Source organism: Epinephelus lanceolatus, chromosome 20 (genome assembly GCF_041903045.1).
Source record: "Epinephelus lanceolatus isolate andai-2023 chromosome 20, ASM4190304v1, whole genome shotgun sequence".
NCBI lineage: Eukaryota > Metazoa > Chordata > Actinopteri > Perciformes > Serranidae > Epinephelus > Epinephelus lanceolatus.
In genome coordinates, this window is record NC_135753.1 from 28,909,867 (window position 1) to 28,930,247 (window position 20,381).

At 41.1% G+C, this 20,381-nt stretch overlaps 1 protein-coding gene across 1 annotated transcript; it reads right to left on the reverse strand.

The window, feature by feature from the left end:
- Window positions 1–736: 736 nt before the first annotated feature.
- Window positions 737–19,844, reverse strand: nsmaf (neutral sphingomyelinase (N-SMase) activation associated factor). The gene is made up of 31 exons (XM_033639084.2): window positions 19,717–19,844; window positions 17,384–17,470; window positions 15,137–15,215; window positions 14,556–14,617; window positions 14,149–14,185; window positions 13,891–13,941; window positions 12,434–12,505; window positions 12,197–12,244; window positions 11,938–11,990; window positions 11,703–11,832; window positions 11,540–11,611; window positions 11,328–11,436; window positions 10,827–11,003; window positions 10,513–10,592; window positions 9,886–9,976; window positions 9,428–9,491; window positions 9,092–9,143; window positions 8,678–8,798; window positions 8,058–8,189; window positions 7,935–7,977; window positions 7,685–7,851; window positions 7,129–7,240; window positions 6,765–6,823; window positions 5,150–5,217; window positions 4,994–5,061; window positions 4,787–4,910; window positions 4,509–4,592; window positions 3,973–4,126; window positions 3,354–3,456; window positions 2,774–2,883; window positions 737–1,599 (listed from the first exon to the last, which is right to left on the reverse strand). The coding sequence occupies exons 1-31, from the start codon at window positions 19,752–19,754 to the stop codon at window positions 1,505–1,507; spliced, it is 2,742 nt and encodes a 913-aa protein (XP_033494975.2). The 5' UTR covers window positions 19,755–19,844; the 3' UTR covers window positions 737–1,504.
- Window positions 19,845–20,381: the final 537 nt, after the last annotated feature.

Here is a 20,381-nt window from a genome sequence, read left to right on the forward strand (position 1 = left end):
TTGATCTGAGGTGCCCAATTTTCCGCCCCGTAGGGTAGACATATTGACGGAATGCTTTTAGTTTAAAAAGGCCGAGGTGGCCTTCCACAAGAGGAGGGGCTGTTGAAGACTTGTGGGAGGAGCTGTTGACGACGATGCACATGCGAGCCACTGGCGGTGGATAAACAGGAAACAGCTGATAGCAGGAATTAGCGAGCAGCTAGTAGCAACAGGGAAACGCAAAAATGACAGATACTATTGTGCGCCCTGCTTTCCTGCAAATTTGCACAACACCTATTTTCACAGTGCAGAGGAAAGCATGTATCTACTGCTAGCTCACCTAGCACCACCGAACTAGCTAAAGCCGCAGCTCAGCAGAGGCCATTAAATCTTGCGCTGTCATAAGCACAAAACTCTCATCCATGAGTAGATGTACGCTTCCTTCCACAAACTGAGTGCCATCTAGTTCCATCATATTCAAGAGAGGGCAGACATCTCTACAGCCGATATCTCCAACACTCGACAACGCACAGATGAGCTGGAGAATGTGTTGAATTTAGTGTTCGAAACATATGGCACTGCCTATGACATCAGAGAAATGGTTTATGTTTTCATGTTTTTAAGACAGTTTATGGTCACTACTTTTTTCCACTTCCACTTTCCACAACTGGTTGCAGCCTGTGAAGCTGATCATAACTAACTTTCTAGAAATCTGAGGCCTTAAAAAAGGTAACAAACACGAGACAGGAACGATTACTTTTACAGATGCATGTTATTTGGATAATGATAACACCTGAGCAGCCTGAAGCTTTTAAGTCCACTTGCACATAAATCTACAGAGACATGATCACTAATTAAAAAAGGTAATATAACATGATGCATAACAGAAAAAAAAAATCCACACACATTTAAAATAATAAAACTGAAGTGAAATATAAGGCGTTTACATGGTTTCAGCTTCCTGCTCCTCTTCCTCTCTATTTCTGTCTCAATGCATCATTTTGTCATATGGATCACTGAACATTTATTATGCTGATACACGACATCTATTGCACATCTGTCAGTCCTGATCGAGGGGTCCCTCCTCAGTTGCTCCTCCTGAGGTTTCTACCATTATTGTTTTTCCTTGTCTGCCAAGGACAGACAGAGTGATGTTGTATGTATGCTGTGAAGCCCTCTGAGGGCTTAATAAAATAAATTAAATCAAATTGAATTGCTCCCATGCACAAACTGCAACTGGACATTTTCTCTCAATATGCAGCTATGAACTAACATGACTGTATGTGACCTTTTGGTTGGTTTTTCATTAGAGAACAGCTGAGAGAGATTTAAGTCCTCTTCTCCCTCCAACTGCTCTGCGATACTGTACGTTTAAAGTTTGTTTTCAGCTCCTCACAAGTCTTTCATGAGTCTCTGTTCAAAGTCAGATACTGTGGTTGGGTCATGTGGTCTGCAGGATACTTGGCCGGTATTGTAAACTGCACTGGAAGTCTCCCCAGCAGATGGGTCATGCAGAAACGGTGCTTTAACTCTGGAGCTTCCAGAGGATGATCTGTCTGTCCTCTCCGCCTGTGATCACTGTGGAGCACAGCTCACTCATCCACATGGCGGTGACAGCACCTGTGCAAAGACAACATGTTTACAGTGGACATTTACAAGTACATACTTCTCTCACTTAGTCATACTGCAAGGATCTTTATTTACAGGTACTGGCAAGCAGCATAAATACTAGGGCTGCCCAAACATTAATCGGCAAGATTTCATTTGTCGCTTAGTCGCAGACAATTTTTTTTTTTAAAAAAGAAGAAACAATCGTGAAACTCTATAAGGAGCTGCGCCTTGTTAAAATAAATCACATAGTACAGGTGGTTAAAGATGCACCATGGGTACAGCCTCTAGTGTCAGACAGGAAATCCAAAGTGTGGGATCATTTTGAGAAGGTGAAGGACGAACCCAAGGTGATATGTAAACTCATCTTCATTGGTCGACTACAAACATGACGTATCATCTGAAACATGGAAGTAGCTACATGCCCATTAGCCCACAGCGTCATTAACAGGCGGCTCGCTCAGTGTGTGACGTGCACTTGTAGATAAAATATAGGCCTATATTAATGAAGGCTCATTAGTACGGTTTTGTATTTCTCTGTAATGTAGCACAGTGTTAACAATGTTACTGATACTATTCTTTCTCACACCTTCAACTCAAACCACCAAAATATATCATTTAATCATTAAATTAATATCGTAAACATGCGGGTGACTAGTGGACTAATGGCCCTAAATGATGACTATTGATCAACTAGGAAAATTCTTATTCAGGGGGCAGCCCTGATTAATACCTTGAGGAAGTGGTACAAAGGCTCAGTTAAAGCTCAGGTAGGCTGTGTCTCAATCGCTGCTCATTAACTGCAGTCACACTGTCAAACTTGATTCAAGTATGAGTCAAGATTGTGTTACTGCACTGCCTTTTTCTCGCCTCAGATGTTTTCAGAAACATATTTTAGCGTACTGTTTAGCTGTCAAATGAGAACATTTGAGACCCTGCTGCCATGTTGGAATCAGTCAAGCTGAAACAAACTATGAGGAGGCAAAGGAGCATGATTGTTTTCACAGACTGTCTGCCACATGTACTGCTGTCAGGATACATTGAGAGTTATAAAAAATCTTTGTCACATTTGGTAAAAAAAAAAGTAAAAGGTAAAAAGTTGAAATATTGTTGTGAGTGACTCAATATAAGAAGCAAATAGAATATTTACTATATTAGCTGGTGCATGTGAGAAGATGAGGTGTACCTGAGTGTGCAGGGATCCTCTGGGTGACTGTATTGCTGAGCAGGTCCCACAGCAGGAGGTCACCTGACTTTCCCCCGCACAGCACCGAGTGCCCGTCCCAGCAGAAACACCTGGACCCACACACACGTTTGACTTGTAGCATCAGTCAGCAAAGTGAATCAGTTTCTATTTTAAACAGCCAAGAGCTGAGGTGTGAGAGCTCAAACACAAGCCACATCACATCAGTGTCTGTGTAGCTAACGTATTAGTTAAGTTAGTGGCTCCTGTTTCACTTCAGAGCCCTTTAGAGCTGTAGGGCTACATTATGATGTCAGAGCCCCAGTCTCCATTGCTGTTCCTCTAGGAAGCTTGTTACTGTGTGACTTACTCCCACCTCTGGCCGAAACTATGTAGAAACTATTTGACCTAAATACCTGTACTGCAGTGCAGTCTAATCCCTTACATGTACAGTGTAGCTCAAAGAAACCTACTTATGAAAATAAGATTTATAACATACATTCTCAATTATATATATGACTCTCTGGCTTTATAAGGAGCTTCAAATGCTGTGAGCTTTATAACTGTGACTGAGCGACCTCACCTCTGCTCCTCCTCAGCTTTCACAGATGAGATCACCATTCCCGTCTGGACGTCAATAACCTTCATGCAGGAGTCAGCACCGACACTGAGGACGTGTCGGCTATCTGAGGATGTAAAAACCAGAATCATCACTTTAGTCATGGTGTCTGGGTCACTCAGATCTTTGAAATGTTGTGATGTAATTTCTCAAGTTCAGCTTTGAAAACTAGTAATGCAAGAGAAAATGGCCAACTAGCAGACTGTCATATAACCAGGTTTTTATAGGGCTTAGAGACAAAGTTCTACAACACAGATTTCCAGGACTTTATAATGAGGTATAATGGAGCAAAGAGCGCTGCTGGAGATGTATTGTTGCCGTTCTCTCTCCTGCAGTAATGACTCACAGCAACACAAATAAAAGCGCAGCCAGCCACTTGGCTGCAGTGTGATAAAGTTAGTCTGTAGGTGCAAAACAATAAACAGCAAAGCAGAGCCAATTACTGTTCTCAGCACTGACCCTTGAAGGCAACATTTATACTGCACCAACTGAAAGGCTGCTCTGATAAACCAATCAAGAAGCTCCATCAGATAACTCATAACACACACCAGTTTCACATGAGGTCAGATTCTTTGACACATACCAGGGCTAAAGGCCATGTGATGGATGGTTCCAGTGTGGCAGCAGTGGACCTGCTGCAGCGTCCCGTAGCTGCCGGTGTCCCAGATGGTGACGGTCCCATCTTTACAGCCGGACACCAGCAGAGTCCCCGCTGGATTCAGACCGATGGTGTTCACCTGTACATGCACGTAAGAGACGTTTCAGTGTTCAGACTCAGGCTTTGCCACATTTTATTTCCTCCGTGTTATTAAAGTCAAGACTGTTTCACTGTAATTGCATTGCTAGGCAACAGCTTGGGTCCATGGTTACTTCCTGTCAAAGGGACCAAATCATTCAGTTTATGTTTAAGCTTGAAACTGGCCGTTAGTTGTGACATCACAACTTCACAGAAGTCCCGTCAGCTCGTTTAAAGCCACAGTTTCTGATACAATCTGTGAGCATTTCTCTGTGGACTGACCCTTTTCATACTATTAACATATTTTACAAAGGACATGGAAATCAAACATGTTTTTTATAATATGGGATGTTTAAATACAAAGCTAACATCTGTGCCCTCACCCCAGCATCATGTTCCAACTCAGCCAGTAACTGAAACTGGGATCTCTTGTGACTGGAGGAGCTGTCAGAGGCACACTGCCACACCTGTGGAATAACAACATCATCTCAATCAGACACCAACACACCCCAGGAAAAACATAAAAACTAATATCTGCACCACATCTGTCAACAATGATGTCATGTTGTGTTATTGGCATTTTTACAGACTCTCAACTTGTCCAGATATCAAAATGCCTGATAATGTCATAGCTTAACAACAGCAGAGTTTTAGTTTCTACCTTGACGGTGGAGTCCCAGGACGCCGTGTACAGCCGGTCATCAAACCAACACATTTGACTGACGGCATCATCGTGACCCATCAGTGTGTCCTGCCGCCTGCCGTACGGGATGGAGTAGAAATAACTGAGGGGAGAGAAACACGCAGGTCAGTGTGACGTCATGGAGATAGTTTTGAAAATCATTATGTTCATATATGATATACATACACGTTGTTGTCCCAGGAAGAACACACCACAGTTTTACCGTCTGCCAACATCAAACATGAAGATAATGCCTGAAAAACAGCAGAGTGATTTACTGCTCAGAGTGAGTCTGACATTATCAGAGAGGAAGTGAGGTAAACAGCAAATACAGCTTTGTACCATGTTAGAGAAGGACATGCTCCTCTGGAAGTCCTTCAGCTCTTTGGAAAACATCTTAAGTGTGGAGTCTGGAATAAAGAGTGATACAGCTGAGTAAGTGCAGCACAACAGGAACAAGACAGATAAATCAATTAATAATAATAATAAAAGATAAATATATTTTATTTTATTTTTTTTTTCCCCCCGTTAAAGGCAAACTGTGATTTGTGATATTGAGCTTTATAAATAAAATTGATTGAATTAATTTATAAAAAAAAAACCCTAAAAAGAAAAAAGAAGACAATAAATTTAAAGCACCCTAAAAACCAGACAAAAGAAACACAGAAAAATAAAAGAAAAATACAAACATGACATTTATTAACATGAAATGTTAATAAAAAAATAAAAAAAATTAAAATAAAATAAATAAATCTTAAAACTTTTTTTTTTTTAAAGAGAAAGTTACCATACTGTCAAGCCCACAAAGTTAAATCACACTATGTCACTAAATATAATAAATTATAAAACAAGCCCAAAAAATTATATAAATTAGGACTGAGGATCCACCTGCAGGACAGGCCCCGAAGTCTGAAGTTTTATTACTTAAAAAAAAATAAAATAAAATTAAAAACCTCTGAGCTATTAAAATAAAATCAAAATAATTTTAATAATTCAATTATATCATTATTTCATTATTGGTGTTTTTTATTTAGACAACCATTTTCATGTTGACAAATCACAGATATATAGAAGAAACACATCACCGTGTTCGAGGCAACTGATTTCTATGTGGGTGTGTTTTTAACAGTTTTTTAATCACTAATATTTTATAGCACTATTTATAAAAGTATTTACTGTTTGTTTTTTGTTTTTTTTACTTGTTAATGCACTTATTACAAACATACAAGTTGATAATACTTTCTTCTCTATATCTAACAAGACATGGGAACCTGCAGTTTTTTACAGGCATATTAACTCATACTAATATAATTTCAATTTTGTCAATATTGTACGGGGTGACTGTCAATTTAACAGTGCTCAATATCAGTAAACCATTTTGAGGAGGAGCTGTGTAAACAGGACATATTTTGTCTGCCCCTCCTGAGCTGTTGGAACTGTAGAGGTTTTATTTTTAATCTATGAATCAAGCATGGTTTTAACAAAGAGTAATTTTAAAGTATACTTCATATTCATGCCTCCTGTGCCCCACCAAACAGTCATCTATACTGTTGTGCTTTAAACCATAATACATTACAAAACAAGTCTGACTCTGGTTCACAGGTCTATTCTGAATGGACCACAAGAAACACACTTTATTTTGAAGTACAGTGAATTTCTGCCACAGAGCTTTTATTTTGAAGTGCATTTCCTGCTGTAGAGTGAGTGACTAACTGACAGCTACTTGACTGAGATGGTAAACTAGCTTGATGACATGGCCAAACACAACTATGACACAGAGTACATTAAACTGTGGACCTTGATCTAGTGACGAAGGAGGAATCTGGACCAGTTGGGATCCACTGGATTAGAGTTGATCAGGTGACACTTCACTGCAGATCTGTCTTTTGATCCTGTTCGGACCTCTACAATGATCAATATTTGTCTCAGATTTAAGATGTTAAGATATTTTCCAGACCTTGAGATGTGGAGAAAATAGCTGCTCCATCTCGAGTCACGGCGATGCCCGTCAAAGCCCTGCACATTCAACACACAGACAGAACACATGTATAAATACCTACAGGACAAATGCAGAGGGGAGGATGTGCTTAGCTTAATGTAGCAGTCACACTACAATTACTGAAGACAGAACAGACAGTGACCTCACAATACATTTTAATAGGTTTCTATTTTCCTTCCTGCAGCTGCCTGCCGCCTTCGAGCTTTGCATGCACTTCCTCATATTTTCAACAGAGCTTTCATTTCAGCTGTAAGTGGACCGGCACTGCAATTATGTTCGTGCTTTGTCATTACTGCAGCTATTCGGACACATCCTGACTTACTCTTTATGGATCTTGTGGCTGGAGATGGGTTTCAGATTTCCCATGTTTGCCCAGGCTAACTTCCTGCTCTCCTCGGTCAGGTCCTCGAAGGACGAGTCCTCGCTCGGAGAGGCTGCAAAGACACACAGGGATAACTGCAGTAAGGGTATATGGAGACGAAAATGACACTTTTATGTGTTAGATGGTGGTGGATGCTGCTTATGCACATTCACTATGATGATTTTAATCACTGGAAATAAAATAAATCAGGAGATTATTGACTGTTTGTGACTTTATTGGTTAAAAAAAATGGTTTGGGTCAAGTCATGATGCGACACAGAAATTTCTGACCACACTACTCGAACAGGGAGGATTCACTGAAATACAAATTCCCTCCCAAACTGCACGAGTCAAGTGCTGCATTATTCAAAGAAACCTGCACACTAAGGTGTGAATCACCGTCGGCACCATTAGTCGGTTTACAAATATTATAACACAACCTCAAATTTGAAAGAGCAGCCTTGTTCACAAGCTGCTTTGATTCTTTTTAACTGTGTGTGTGTTTCTGCAGTCCTACCTGGAGACAGTTCACTGACTGTTGAGTTGCTGCTGGGGCTCCGAGTTATGTTGTGAAACCTGGGTGTGATCCTCTGAGGGTGGGGGATGGTGAACAGCTGTTTGGGCGTCTGGCCGAACTCCAGGATCTGCGTCAGCATGGCAATCCTCTGGTCGGGGTCCTCGATGCTTTGCAGAGAAATGGAAAGTCAGCTCCACAGTGTAATGTTAAATATCTTTAATAGTGATTTGCGAGTGTTGTTCTTGGATACCTGTCGCAGTCGATGCCTCCTTCGTAAGTCAGTGGGTGAAACACTGAAAGGCAAAGAGATAAATATGAGTCTTTGTCCAGTTTTGGCTGGTGTCATGTTGACAACAGATGGCAGTTATTTTACCATTGTGGGCTGCGACAGATTCACTGCCTCTCTGTTTGAAGCCAAACACCAGGTCGATCCACTCGTGAAGGTGCTCCGACACGAACTGACTCTCCAGAGCCGTCCTGTGCTTCTGAAGAAAATCACTGGTATCTGGAGTCAAGACAAACAGGACGGAGTAAGGTGAAGGAGAGGAAATGACACCTGGATCCAACAGAGTTCACATGCAGACACAGACTGCATGAAATAGTGGACGTAGCTTTGGGGTCTGAAAAATAAAGCCAAAGATGAAGTGCTTTAACATGGTAGTCCTTCTAATGGCCAGCAGGGGGCGACTCCACTGGCGTCAGTAAGAAAATGACCCGACTTCTCACTTAATTTATTTACTCAGTAAACATTTTCCTGATGAGTTTATGGTCCCAGTCGCTAGGTTCAAGTCTTCTTCAACACAGCATGATGCTCATTTTGTAAATTATGGTCCCATTTAAAGTAAAACAGACGGTAAAGCCGGGGATGCTTTAGGGCTATGGCCAAAATGCCGAACTCCTGCTTCCAAACTGTAGTCCACAAGGTGACGTCACGGCAGCTACATCCACTTCTTTAATACAGTCTGTACAGACATACCATGATCAGAAAGTTACCTGAGGCCCACGGTGGGAGAACAACGTCACTGACTAAGCTTCCGTTCTGCCTTCTGCCCAAACTTAGATTCAGTTTGTTTTCCAGGAAGCTGCAGTCGTTCCCATAAAACTCTGGAATCAGCTGCGTTAGTGCAAAGACATTCACACAAAGCACACAAGCCATGAAACACTTCCACAGAAAACATATGAAGACACTCTAGATACTGCTTTGTCAGGGAGACACAGTACATAAAAGTGAAGATGGCAGCATGGATACTGTATATGGATCATTTTACATCGATGACTATGTTCATGTTGGTGTGCAACTCTGATATGTCTGTACTGACAGCACAAACTCTTCACTTGCAGGAAAATATCTGGTGAAGACAGCAGTAGTGTCTCACTGACATAATACACAGCTGAGTCATATTTTACCTCTTTGAAGTCAGTTGCCCCCTCTAAGCAGTTTTTCCATGTATCAGCTATGCTGTAAGAAATCAAAACAGGGCTGTTAATACCAACATGTGAAATCATTTTTCATGTATTAATTAGTTTTCTCCCCTGATAATATTCATAAACTGTCAAAAATAAACATCTAACACAGTATGGGATCAATAAATATTCTTATCATTGACACGTCATCCTAAAAATTCAAGGTTTATCAAATGTGTCGTGGTGACAGACAAGATAAGAGAACAGAAATTCAGCACGTTACATAAATGAACTCATTTAAGGTTTTTCTGAGTGTTTGATTCGACAGAAATAACGTACCTATTAAACATGCGATCTGCGTGGTCGTAGCGTCCGTTCTGGAGACACAGCATGTGCTCTGGAGCTGCAGGGGGGAGGACAGAAAGCATTAACACAATATTAGCTCCATTTTTCAGCAGAAGCAAAGATGGCAGCTTCACATAAACAGGCTCTGAGTCCCAGAATACATTTATATTTGTGTGATGACACGTTAGACTGCTGTAGTGTAACACATAAACAGCTGCTCTGAAAGTTGCTCCACAGAGATTAAAAAAGAAACCCAGAAAAGTGCATTTGATATATTTTTTAAAATCATTTTAATGGTCTGTCTCCAGTGTGTCAGAGAGACAGAGACAGTGTTCTTGCAGCACAGACAAGCATGCAAACAAAAAGAGAAAGTGTCTGACACACTGAATGTACACTGTGTGTTCTGTGCTTCCATACACACTGTAGCTTGTGTGATATTGTGTGTGACATACCGACTCTGACCAGGTAGAAGAGGACGTAGCCTGGAGATGAGTAGTGACTGCCGTACATGAAGCGAGGTTCAGGCATGCCTCTGTAGCGAGCCTGTGGACACAACAACTCTGTTTACTGATGTTTACTGACACTCGCAGCAAAGAAACAATATGTAGCAAATATTTAAATATATCCATAATAAAACAACGATCATGTAATTTCATTCTAACATAGCCCCAAGAAAGTTTGTCACGTAACATAAACAATTACGTAAACCTGGTGTTTCCTGTGTTTCACTCTATTCAGAGCAACTTGAGTGGGTAAAAGGGATTTGACAGCATTGACAGGCGACCAAATGAAACACACTGCTACCTTGAGTAAAGGCCTTTGCACACCGAGTCCGTTTTTTCAGGTCAGGACAGCATTATCAACTGTAGCTGCCACATGAGCGCAGTGCAGAGAGACGGCAAATAGCCAGCCAGAGGGACACACTCACCGAGACCCACATGCACTAACAAGCACATGCAGTTGGACCGTCTACCACATTACTCCACGATATCTTTACATAGTAAATAGTGGTTTGCTGCTGTCCATCCAGTCACTGGGTTACATATAAAAAAAAAGACACAGGAGCAGCAGAGTCTCACCAGCAGTCGGTCTAGTCGCTCCTTGTTTAGGGCTCCCACAGGTTTGCCCAGGTCCCTGAACGTGGCAGCATTTGTCATGTCTGTGAAACAGAGAAAGCAGTTCTGACAGTTGACTACTGATGCATGTCTAATATGAGCCGCAACAGTGAGAGTGAAACCATTACTGCTCCTCTCACTATGTTTTATAATGCCAAACACTTCAAACACACAATATCAGATATGAGAACAATTGTAAGGTAGCTGGGCTCTGATCCTGATCACATTAGGCCTCTGCAGTAACATGTTATGTAAATTAATCTTTGCTATTAACTCACCCAGCTGCGCGCTGGTATAGTCAGCGATGACCCAGGGGAAGACGGGATACTGGGAGAGGTCGTTGCAGCTGCGGTCAGCCAGGTTGTTGAGGTGAAGGAGGTACTGGTAGTTGCTCAGGTGGCCGCGCTGCCACTGCAGCATGTAACTCTCTGCTGTGTGCTCCGTCATGTGGTTCTCTGAAAGACAGCAGGGTTCAATCAGTCATGTTTCACGTTGTTTTATCAGTAACGGTTTCCAAAGGTGAATGCCAATATTTGGATCAATGCTAAGAGCTGAAACTGTCTTTGAAGGCCAGTAGTGTTGAAATGAAAGACAGATTCAATCAATACAAAACTTTCATATCAGAAGTCTGCGAAAAAGGAAAAGCAGCACACAGAGAAACTAACTTACATCCATGAGACCTGATCATCAATACTGTTGACCTTGTTTTTAAGACTCAAGATCATTTTGGAAGTCAAGACTCTCTGAAACAGATTACAAACGGCCTGAAGTTTTCTCACCCAGGAAAGTGGCGATGTAATAGTAGATTTCATCTCTGTCGGCCGTGTTGTAAAACTTCAGGTAGATGTCAGAGCAGAAATCGTTCTCAGTACAGAACACCTCCAGACCCTGGGTGAGGAGAAACATGAGCACAAACATGAGCATTTGAAATTATTAGACCCTTCCTGCCTACATTATTATATATTGACTCACACTGACTAGCTGTACTCACCAGAGGTCTGAGTCCATGCCGTCTCTTGTAGATTCTCCTCACTCTGTGGAGTTTGATTTGAATCACCTGCTCCTGAAATGACAAGCCATAGAAACATGATGTTATTTTATTACCGCAGCTCAATAACAAAGCTCAGCATGTCCACTCAGATGTGGCGGCTCACCGGATATCCATTGAGAGGCTGGAAGTAGAGGCTTTCATCTGTTATGCAGACGTGGCCGGGATTGGACACGAGAGGCGTGACCATCTCCACCACGCACTCCATGTGAGGCTTCTCAGCAACACTCTGAAAGCTTCACACAGAGTCCCAATGTTATCTTTACCAGCTGCATACTCCAACAAATTATTAATACTAAAACTGTAAATGTTTTAAAGCACTTCTTTTTAAGTCAACATACCAGTTTTTGTCGAAGGACGTCCTCGCCAGCCGTGACTGTAAATTGGCTGCAATCTGGAAAAACACAAGAACTGTATGTTTGATCACAGATGATTATATCAACAGTTTAAAAAATATTAATGCACTTAAGGAAGTACGATTAAGCAGAATAAAGTACAAGGAGCTGAGTGGATCTTTAACACTTGTGATTATCATCACTCATAATATCCCAGGCTTTAGATGCCCACTGTGTGTTTGAACTTTAGCACCGACTGACTCACCATTGCAGTCTGGTCTCCAAGTTTCTCCAGACAGGACGCCCTGTGGAGCTGCAAATTTCACCAGTCAAAAATAAGTGGAGCAACACCAACACATACCAGAGCTGCAAGTATCCGAATTCATGTACTCCTGAGTCAAGCTCCATCTAACAGCTCAGTTTATTCAAACAAACACACTCAGTGGGAGTAAATTTATCTCCCACTCCTGCAGCAACTATTGTTTTGAAGTAGCTGACATACCTGAAGTAATGTCTGAACGACATCTTCTGTTTTACTCCAACCCTCCAACTGAAAAGTCACTTTCTTCAACCCCTGTCAAAGTGATGAGAGAAGTTTAAGAAGTTGAATAGATGAGCAAATCTGGAGCCTTTTCCGAGCTCTCAGCACTTATTTTTTTCTTGAAATGTATTCGACTAACTCATTATAGATCTTAATTTTGACATAATGGGTGAGAAGTTGTGTTGTAGTATGAGAATAAGCATGACCACACGACATGAAGCCTAGTGCGATGCCTGGAAGAGCAAAGTTTCCAAATAGCTAAAATCCACATTCTGTGAGAGGCTGCAAGAAGTCAAGTGTGACTAATTGTTTTTCACACACTATTTAAGCAGGATTTATACTTGTGCGTCAGCTCTAAGCAGAGCCTATGCACACCGTTGTGAGCATTTATATTTGCGTGGTGTGTCTGTGTCACTCTGCAGTTACACCTCCAAAACACTAGTCAGCAGTGTGGTTTCTGTGAAGTGCTGTAAAGTTTAGTTGATTCAAAACACACATTAAACACACATTAAACATGGCTTAATAGCGACAATTTCACACACAAGTACACAAATCAGCTTCATTATAACTCGCAGCATTCACAGACAAACACTTGTCTTTATCTGGACACTTTTTCCCCACCAATACAACATGCTAGCATTATTAGCACAAGCCTATGGCATTTTACATTGTATAAATTAGCCTAGTGGCTAGTGGACTTTTCCTCTTCTCATATAAAGTCAGGGACAACAGCAACATTTAACAAAGGTAACAGTACATAATTCGGCTCCATTACAACTCACAAGGTTCACTGACAAAACAACTGTCTTATACTAAACATGTTTTCCAAACAAATATAACATGCTAACGTTATTAGCACAAGTCTATTGCATTTTACATCGTATAAATTAGCCTAGTGACTAGCTGAGATTTCCTCTACTCATATGAAGCCAGGATAAATCACACACAAGACTTAAAATGCTATTTTTGTGGAGGCTTTATTGTCTTCACAGTTTATTGTTTCTTATCTGTGAGTAAAGTAAAATAGCTTTGTTTCCACTGAGAGAAATGGTTTCAGCTTACAAAAATAGACAGGAGGTCTGCTTCACCGCGACGTGTAGTTACATATCTGGGGAGGTGCACTTTAGGGTAAGATGTAGGCTCTACATCGACGCAGAGCCTACGCCATAGGTATGGTGTCGATTTGACACATAAGTACAAATCCCGCTTTACACTCAACAGGACCATCACCCTCCACATGTTTACAAGTAGAGAAAATTAAAACCAGACTAAACTATGATAAATTGTAGATCTGCATGAACAGATTTTCACACTGAGAACAAACAGAAACATATAGAGCACAGTCCATTCTCTGGAAACAGCTCCTGGCATATAAAAAACATCAGAGGAAAACCCCCGTCGAGCTTCAGTTGACTCACCCTTTCATTTCTGTAAGGTGCTATGACATTGCTCTCTTTGATGTAAATAACCTGAAATTAAAGAGGAAGCGAAAGTTGGGTTTTACTTTGAAAAGCCATCATGACAAATAACACACTGCTGAAACCATTAAAGATAATAAATCTGGACAATCAAAGACGAATGAAACAAACTATCACCATTAATTACAGTTCAACAGATCAAGAGGACTCTGAAGATCAACATGTCAAATACAAGAAGAGATTCTGAAGATGACTCACCTGAACACACTGAATAGAGAGGGCAGATGGTCTTGGCCTATGAGTAAAACACAAAAAAGTTAAAACATCACAGTAATTCATCACTTGGAAAGTTTCAACCTAAACTAAATCAAAAATGAAAAAATCTGCTAATGACTTTAGCGATTCTTCTGAAAAACATACAATAACCAACATCAAATCTGCTCCAAACTGAACTACCTGGCGATGTCACCTGAAAGCGGTATCACAGTCTATGTTAGGTCTAAGTAATTCGATACAGTACACTCAATCATTTGTAGATGTTGGTTTCAATATTGGCATCCAGGTTTCGTTAACATTTGCACAACATTTCAAAGTCACCAGACCAGTTCAAGAGTAAACAACAGTGTGTGAGCTGAACGTGTCCGCTGAAGATGAAACCAACTCACTCGTTGAAGGGGTTGTTCTCTCTCTCGATGAACTCGATCTTCTTACAGTCTCGAAGAGGAATCTGCAGAAACAGCAACGAATTATTATGAACCATGATTTACAAAGACCTGGGTACTACATCTACAGGAAAACAGACACACAAAGTACAATAACACGTCCATGCAAAACATGCACAGTAGAAAAGGGATGGGCAATATTTGATTTCATGACATGAGACTAGATTTTGTCTTAGGTTTTCGATACATAAAATCTGAACTGTTGTCTTTTCCTGGCTTTAAAGGCTGAATTACAGCAAAGTAATGTAATTTTCTGAACTTATTTTCTAATGTTCTAGCTATTTTATTATTTTCCTTCATACACTCAGTCATTATATCCACATTACTGATTCTTCTTCCTCCAAAAGCACCAACAGTCACCCCATAATATAGTTGCAATATCAGTATCGAGGTACTTGGTTATAAATTTATGGAAACTTCTCTCTCTTCTCTTCTCTTCTCTTCCCTCATTTTTGGGTTGGAAAAAAACATCTGGTGGCAAGAGTTAAAAGACATGCTATACATAAAATATTATTAAAACAAACCTTTAAAATTGGCTCTCCAAGATCATCTGGATCAAATATGACAGATCTGGAGCAGATCTTGAACGAGCCTCGGACTTTTCTGTAAGGAAAACAGCTAACGTTAGCATGTTAGCACTCTTAGACACAAGACTCTTAAATATATCCACATTAACTGCAGTAAAGAATAACACAAATATAACCTGATACATGAATGAATATGCTACGTAACAAAGAAACCAGTATAGCAAAAAGACATTATTAGCAGTCCTTTTAGAAAAGTCAGGGAAACAAATGCTAATTAAATGCTAGCTTGCTAAAAATATATATTTTCTCCTGAGCCAGAATGAATTCAGACAACAGTTTTAAAAAGCAATATTATAAATTGACCAAGTGCAATCAATGTGCCGCCAGCTGGCCTGCCTCATGCACCTCCCTCGCTACGTGTATGTGATGGAGGTGGCCTGGCCGACCACCTCAAACCCAGGCTCGCGGGAGAAGGGGGCCCGGGAGCCGCCGGCCCTCCCTCTTCCCTCTAACATTTACATACTGTAAAATATTTCATGCACAACAATAGATAGATTAGTTTCCATCCTAGACTTGTATGGCTTTTTAAATTGTTTTATTTAAGGTGTAAAAAAAAGAGAGAAGACGATACCGCGATATCATACCGTCACCGCATCCCCCCAAAATAATACCGTGATATTGATTTTAGGCCATACCGTCCAGCCCTACTCACGAGCCCGTCACGTTTGTATAAAACACACTTTATTTTGAAGTACAGTGACTTTGTGGCACACAGATTTTATTTTTGAAGTGCTGTTTCCTGCTGTAGAGTGAGTGACTGATGGACAGCTACTTGACAGAGACAGCAAACTAGTTCGAGGTCATGGTCAAACACAAGTATGACACTGATTATATTAGACTGTGTGGACCTTGAACGAAAGACTAAGGAGAAATCTGGACCCCAAGGCTGGACCAGTTGGGAACCACCGTTCAAGACGACTCTGACATGTAGTGTAAAGTTCAGTGTAAAGTTCATATCACATGTCAGTGTGAGAACACGTCTTCTGGCATCAATCAATCAATCAATCCATCCATCCATCCATCTATCTTCATTGGCTTATCCAGGACGAGTCACGGAGGCAGCAGGCCAAGCAAAGCACCCCAGAAGTCCCTCTCCCCAGTGACGCTTTCCAGCCATTTCTTGGGGACTGAGGTGTTCCCAGGCCAGATGAGGTAAACCCTCCAGTGTGTTCCCTCTGACAGGAGGCGCCCAAGAGGCATCCTGATCAGATGCCCGAACCACCTCAACTGACCCCTTTCGACGCAAAGGAGCAGCAGCTCTACTCCGAGCTCCCTCCTGATGTCCGAGCTCCTCACCCTATCTCTAAGGCTGAGCCCAGTCACCCCTGTCCCTTCTCCATATTGGACACATAATCCATTCGCTTTGTGCTGTGGAAAAATGATGAACTATATATGAAAATATGTGAATGTCATCATGAATAATAGTAACTGTATGAAGGTATATGATTCATCCATGGTCATGGTTGAGATACTTTCGGAGGCCTCAGAGTCCTTCACTGTCTGCATGCATGTGAGGAGGCTCCAGGATGCCTGAAGGTTAAAGTAAGACAGGGATCTTGTAGATGATCACACACCATCTGTATGACGTGTGAAATACACTTTATAAGACTGACCATGACAATAAAAAAACTGTCTCACTACTCTTGTTCTGAGAGGCTTGTTACTGTTCTCTGGTTTGCTCAGACCTCCATAGCAAGTATCGATGTTTGAACAGCTGCTTCTCACAGGCTGACACAACCGCCTCAAGCTTTTAAGACTTTGTCCACATATCAGTACCTGCAAACTGCAAACACCTGATAAGTACAACAAAGTCCTGCAGGCATATCTGCGCAGTTAACAACTTATTCTGGTTTTTAGACATTATTGAGGTTTGGCATCACCACATGGTGGTCAGGATTATCACATATCATATAATACTATATTATATATGTAGAAAAAGGACATAGAGACTATAGTGGACTGTACAAGATGTAATTTTGGAAGGACTTGTCAATGTGAGTCTCATGTGAGTACTGTGGATCTCCAAGAAAGGAACAGAAACACGAGTCAGAGCCGAGACACCTCACAAACTAAGTAACCGAGGAGACGGCCACTATGCTAAAGATTCACAGAGAAACCACATTCATACAGTCACATATGGTGAAGTGACTGATGTTATTAGTTGACGATGTTAATCTGAATTACCTCTCCTTCTTTGAGCTGGTGGTCACATGGTACGCAGTGTGCTGCTCAAAGTAATACTCCTCCAGATCCAGCAACAGCAGAGAAAATCTGAGGAAAGACAACAGAGGAGTGTGAGATGACATCATCAACAACAACAACATTAGTCATTCCTACAACTTTGTCACGTCACAGAAGGTATTTGGTCAGAAATATTGTTATGTTCAATTTTATCTTGCAGTCCGAGCATTAATGAAATGCTTTTAGGGAGATTTAAAAATATTGAGACATAGCTGTGAAATATCGTGACATGATTTTCAGGACATATCGCCCAGCCCTAATATCCTCCTGAGACTCGAACTTTTGTTTGGTATGCATTTTTAATTTCTCCTAGCTGTTTGGGATCAGTAGGACCCAATAAGTATAAATAAACAAACAATGTCAACGATAAAAAGTCCCAATGTCCTCAAACGAGACGACAATAAAGTCTCAATGTCCTCAAACAAGACGATAATAAAGTCTCAATGTCCTCAAACGAGACGAAAAAATCTTAATGTCCTCAAACGAGACGAAAATTAAGTCTCAATGTCCTCAAACGAGACGACAAAATCTCAATGTCCTCAAACAAGACGATAATAAAGTCTAAATGTCCTCAAACGGGACAACAAAGTCTCAATGTCTTCAAACGAGACGATAATTAAGTCTCAATGTCCTCAAACGAGACGACAATAAAGTCTCAATGTCCTCAAACGAGACAACAAAAAAGTCTCAATGTCTTCAAACGAGACGATAATAAAGTCTCAATGTCCTCAAACGAGATGACAATAAAGTCTCAATGTCCTCAAACGAGACGACAAAAAGTCTCAATGTCTTCAAACGAGACGATAATAAAGTCTCAACGTCCTCAAACGAGACGACAATGCCCTCGTTTGCGAGATAACCCTTGATGAGGGAAGTGAGAAATATTAGGGTGGAGATCTTTCCCTAAGAAAAGAGACGCCACTTTATACAAATCGGCGTGGCCGACGTGCAGGCCTACGTCACACGTAGCAACAATGCAAGATACCGGTAGTCATTCAGATTTGAAAACGCTTGTGTCGTGGCATGTGCTATGTTTATTCTTCTGCGTCTGATGAATCAACGGAGAAGAAATGCTGAAAACAGGAGGCGCCTACGACTTCTAGTTGTGATCGATTTTGTTCGGGTAAGTTTAAATATTTTGACGCTGTGTTCAACCGAGTTGCTGATGACTTTACGCTAGTCCAACCATCTGTTGTTTGTATAGCCTACATTCCGAACGTAGAGTAACAAATTGTCTTCCACCAAAACTTGTCAAAGTTGCTGACTTTGCAAGGTGTTCTGGGAAATTCCATCTTTCACTTCGTTGAAAGTGTGGGTCGGGGCTCCCTTGGAATCCAGGGCGGGTTTTAAGTGTTGGAAACCACTTCCACTACCTCAATTGTGTTTTGGGACACCACTAGCCTAAACGTGAACGCACACAACCATGTGCAAGTGGGTATTTCTAGGGGAAGTGTGGGTATTGGGACAGGCCCTAAGTCTCAATGTCCTCAAACAAGACGACAAAGCTTCAGTGTCTTCAAACCAGACGTCAATAGAGTCTCAATGTCTTCAACCGAGACGACAATAGAGTCTAAATGTTCTCAAACGACTACTTCTTGATTAACAGTGTCTTCGCTCGTTACTGTTGCTAACATTGGTCAAATTTGTTGCCATATCAATCTACAAATAAACCAGTTTCAATCATTAAATGTGATCAGGTTTTGGACCTTGTCCACTTTTGTGTCGGGATCGGCTGCAGACTGACTTGACAGAGATGGCTGCCATCTTGTTTTTACATGGATTAGTGTAGTGTGCTCTTACTACCACTAGATGGCACAAAAAGTGTCCATGAACGAGGACAACAGGTCTAAGTGAAGTAGAATTAAGTATAAGGTCAAGTAAACCCAAAATGTGACGTTGTCATATGAGGACACATGGTCTTAGGGGGACAATGGCCGCCTGAGGGTTTACTTAAGGTTATAGAAAGTCATACAGTACTTTAAAATATGTTTTTACATATATAAGACATGTCCTGACAGGTTACAATGAGCAGACTGGACTGTGTTGTATTAGACTCTAATTTCCTGCTCCTCACAGACGCGTCTCATTGTGCCTTTAATAGCAGGAGTGCATCAGACAGCTGACAGTGAAGCTCTCATTATGTGAGTGTCCCGGCCTGAGGAGGAGCAGGACTCCCGTCTGCAGCCCGACACAAACAACCCGCCGCAGAGCTGAGACTGAGCCCTCAACAATACCGAGTGAAATAATGTCGCGTTAACACCAGCAGCAGCACCAACCTTTCTTTAGTCCGCTCCTGCGTCTTTAAAAAAGCCATGACTGCACACCATCCTCCAGAAACACCGACCTGCCGCCGTCTCTGTTCACATCTCTGTAAACACGGAAACTTGCTGGACACCACGTGACTGACCCTGAGACAGACGATCCCCTGACAAAGGAACGAGGGAGGTATCACTCTGACGCTGTTTCAGGAGACCGTGACGAACTAACAACATTTAGCCCAGGCTGAGGTTTCATGTATGGTGTCCCTGAGGTCCTGAAAGGTGATTTTTTTTTTTTAAAGCTGTGTGCACAAGACCAATTTTATCAGTAACAAAATGACGTAATAATATTTCTATTTTAGTTTTGCACCATGAAGAGTTCGTCTTCAGTTGATTGTTTCTTCTTTAAAATGTCACAAAATACTGGACAATGTTTATAACCACTTTCCAGAGTCCAGATCTTACAACTTGTTTTACCAGCCAACAGTCCAGAATTCAAATAAATTATATAAATACTTATATATTCATTATAGGTTTTACTTTGGCTACTCTTTACTTTTTTAGCTTGTGCATTGACTTTGTGCTGCATTTTGTGTTTGGAAAGTGCTATACAAATAAAGTTTATTATTATTATTAATACATTGAAATTGATATAAAAGTAATAATAACAATAATAAATTAAT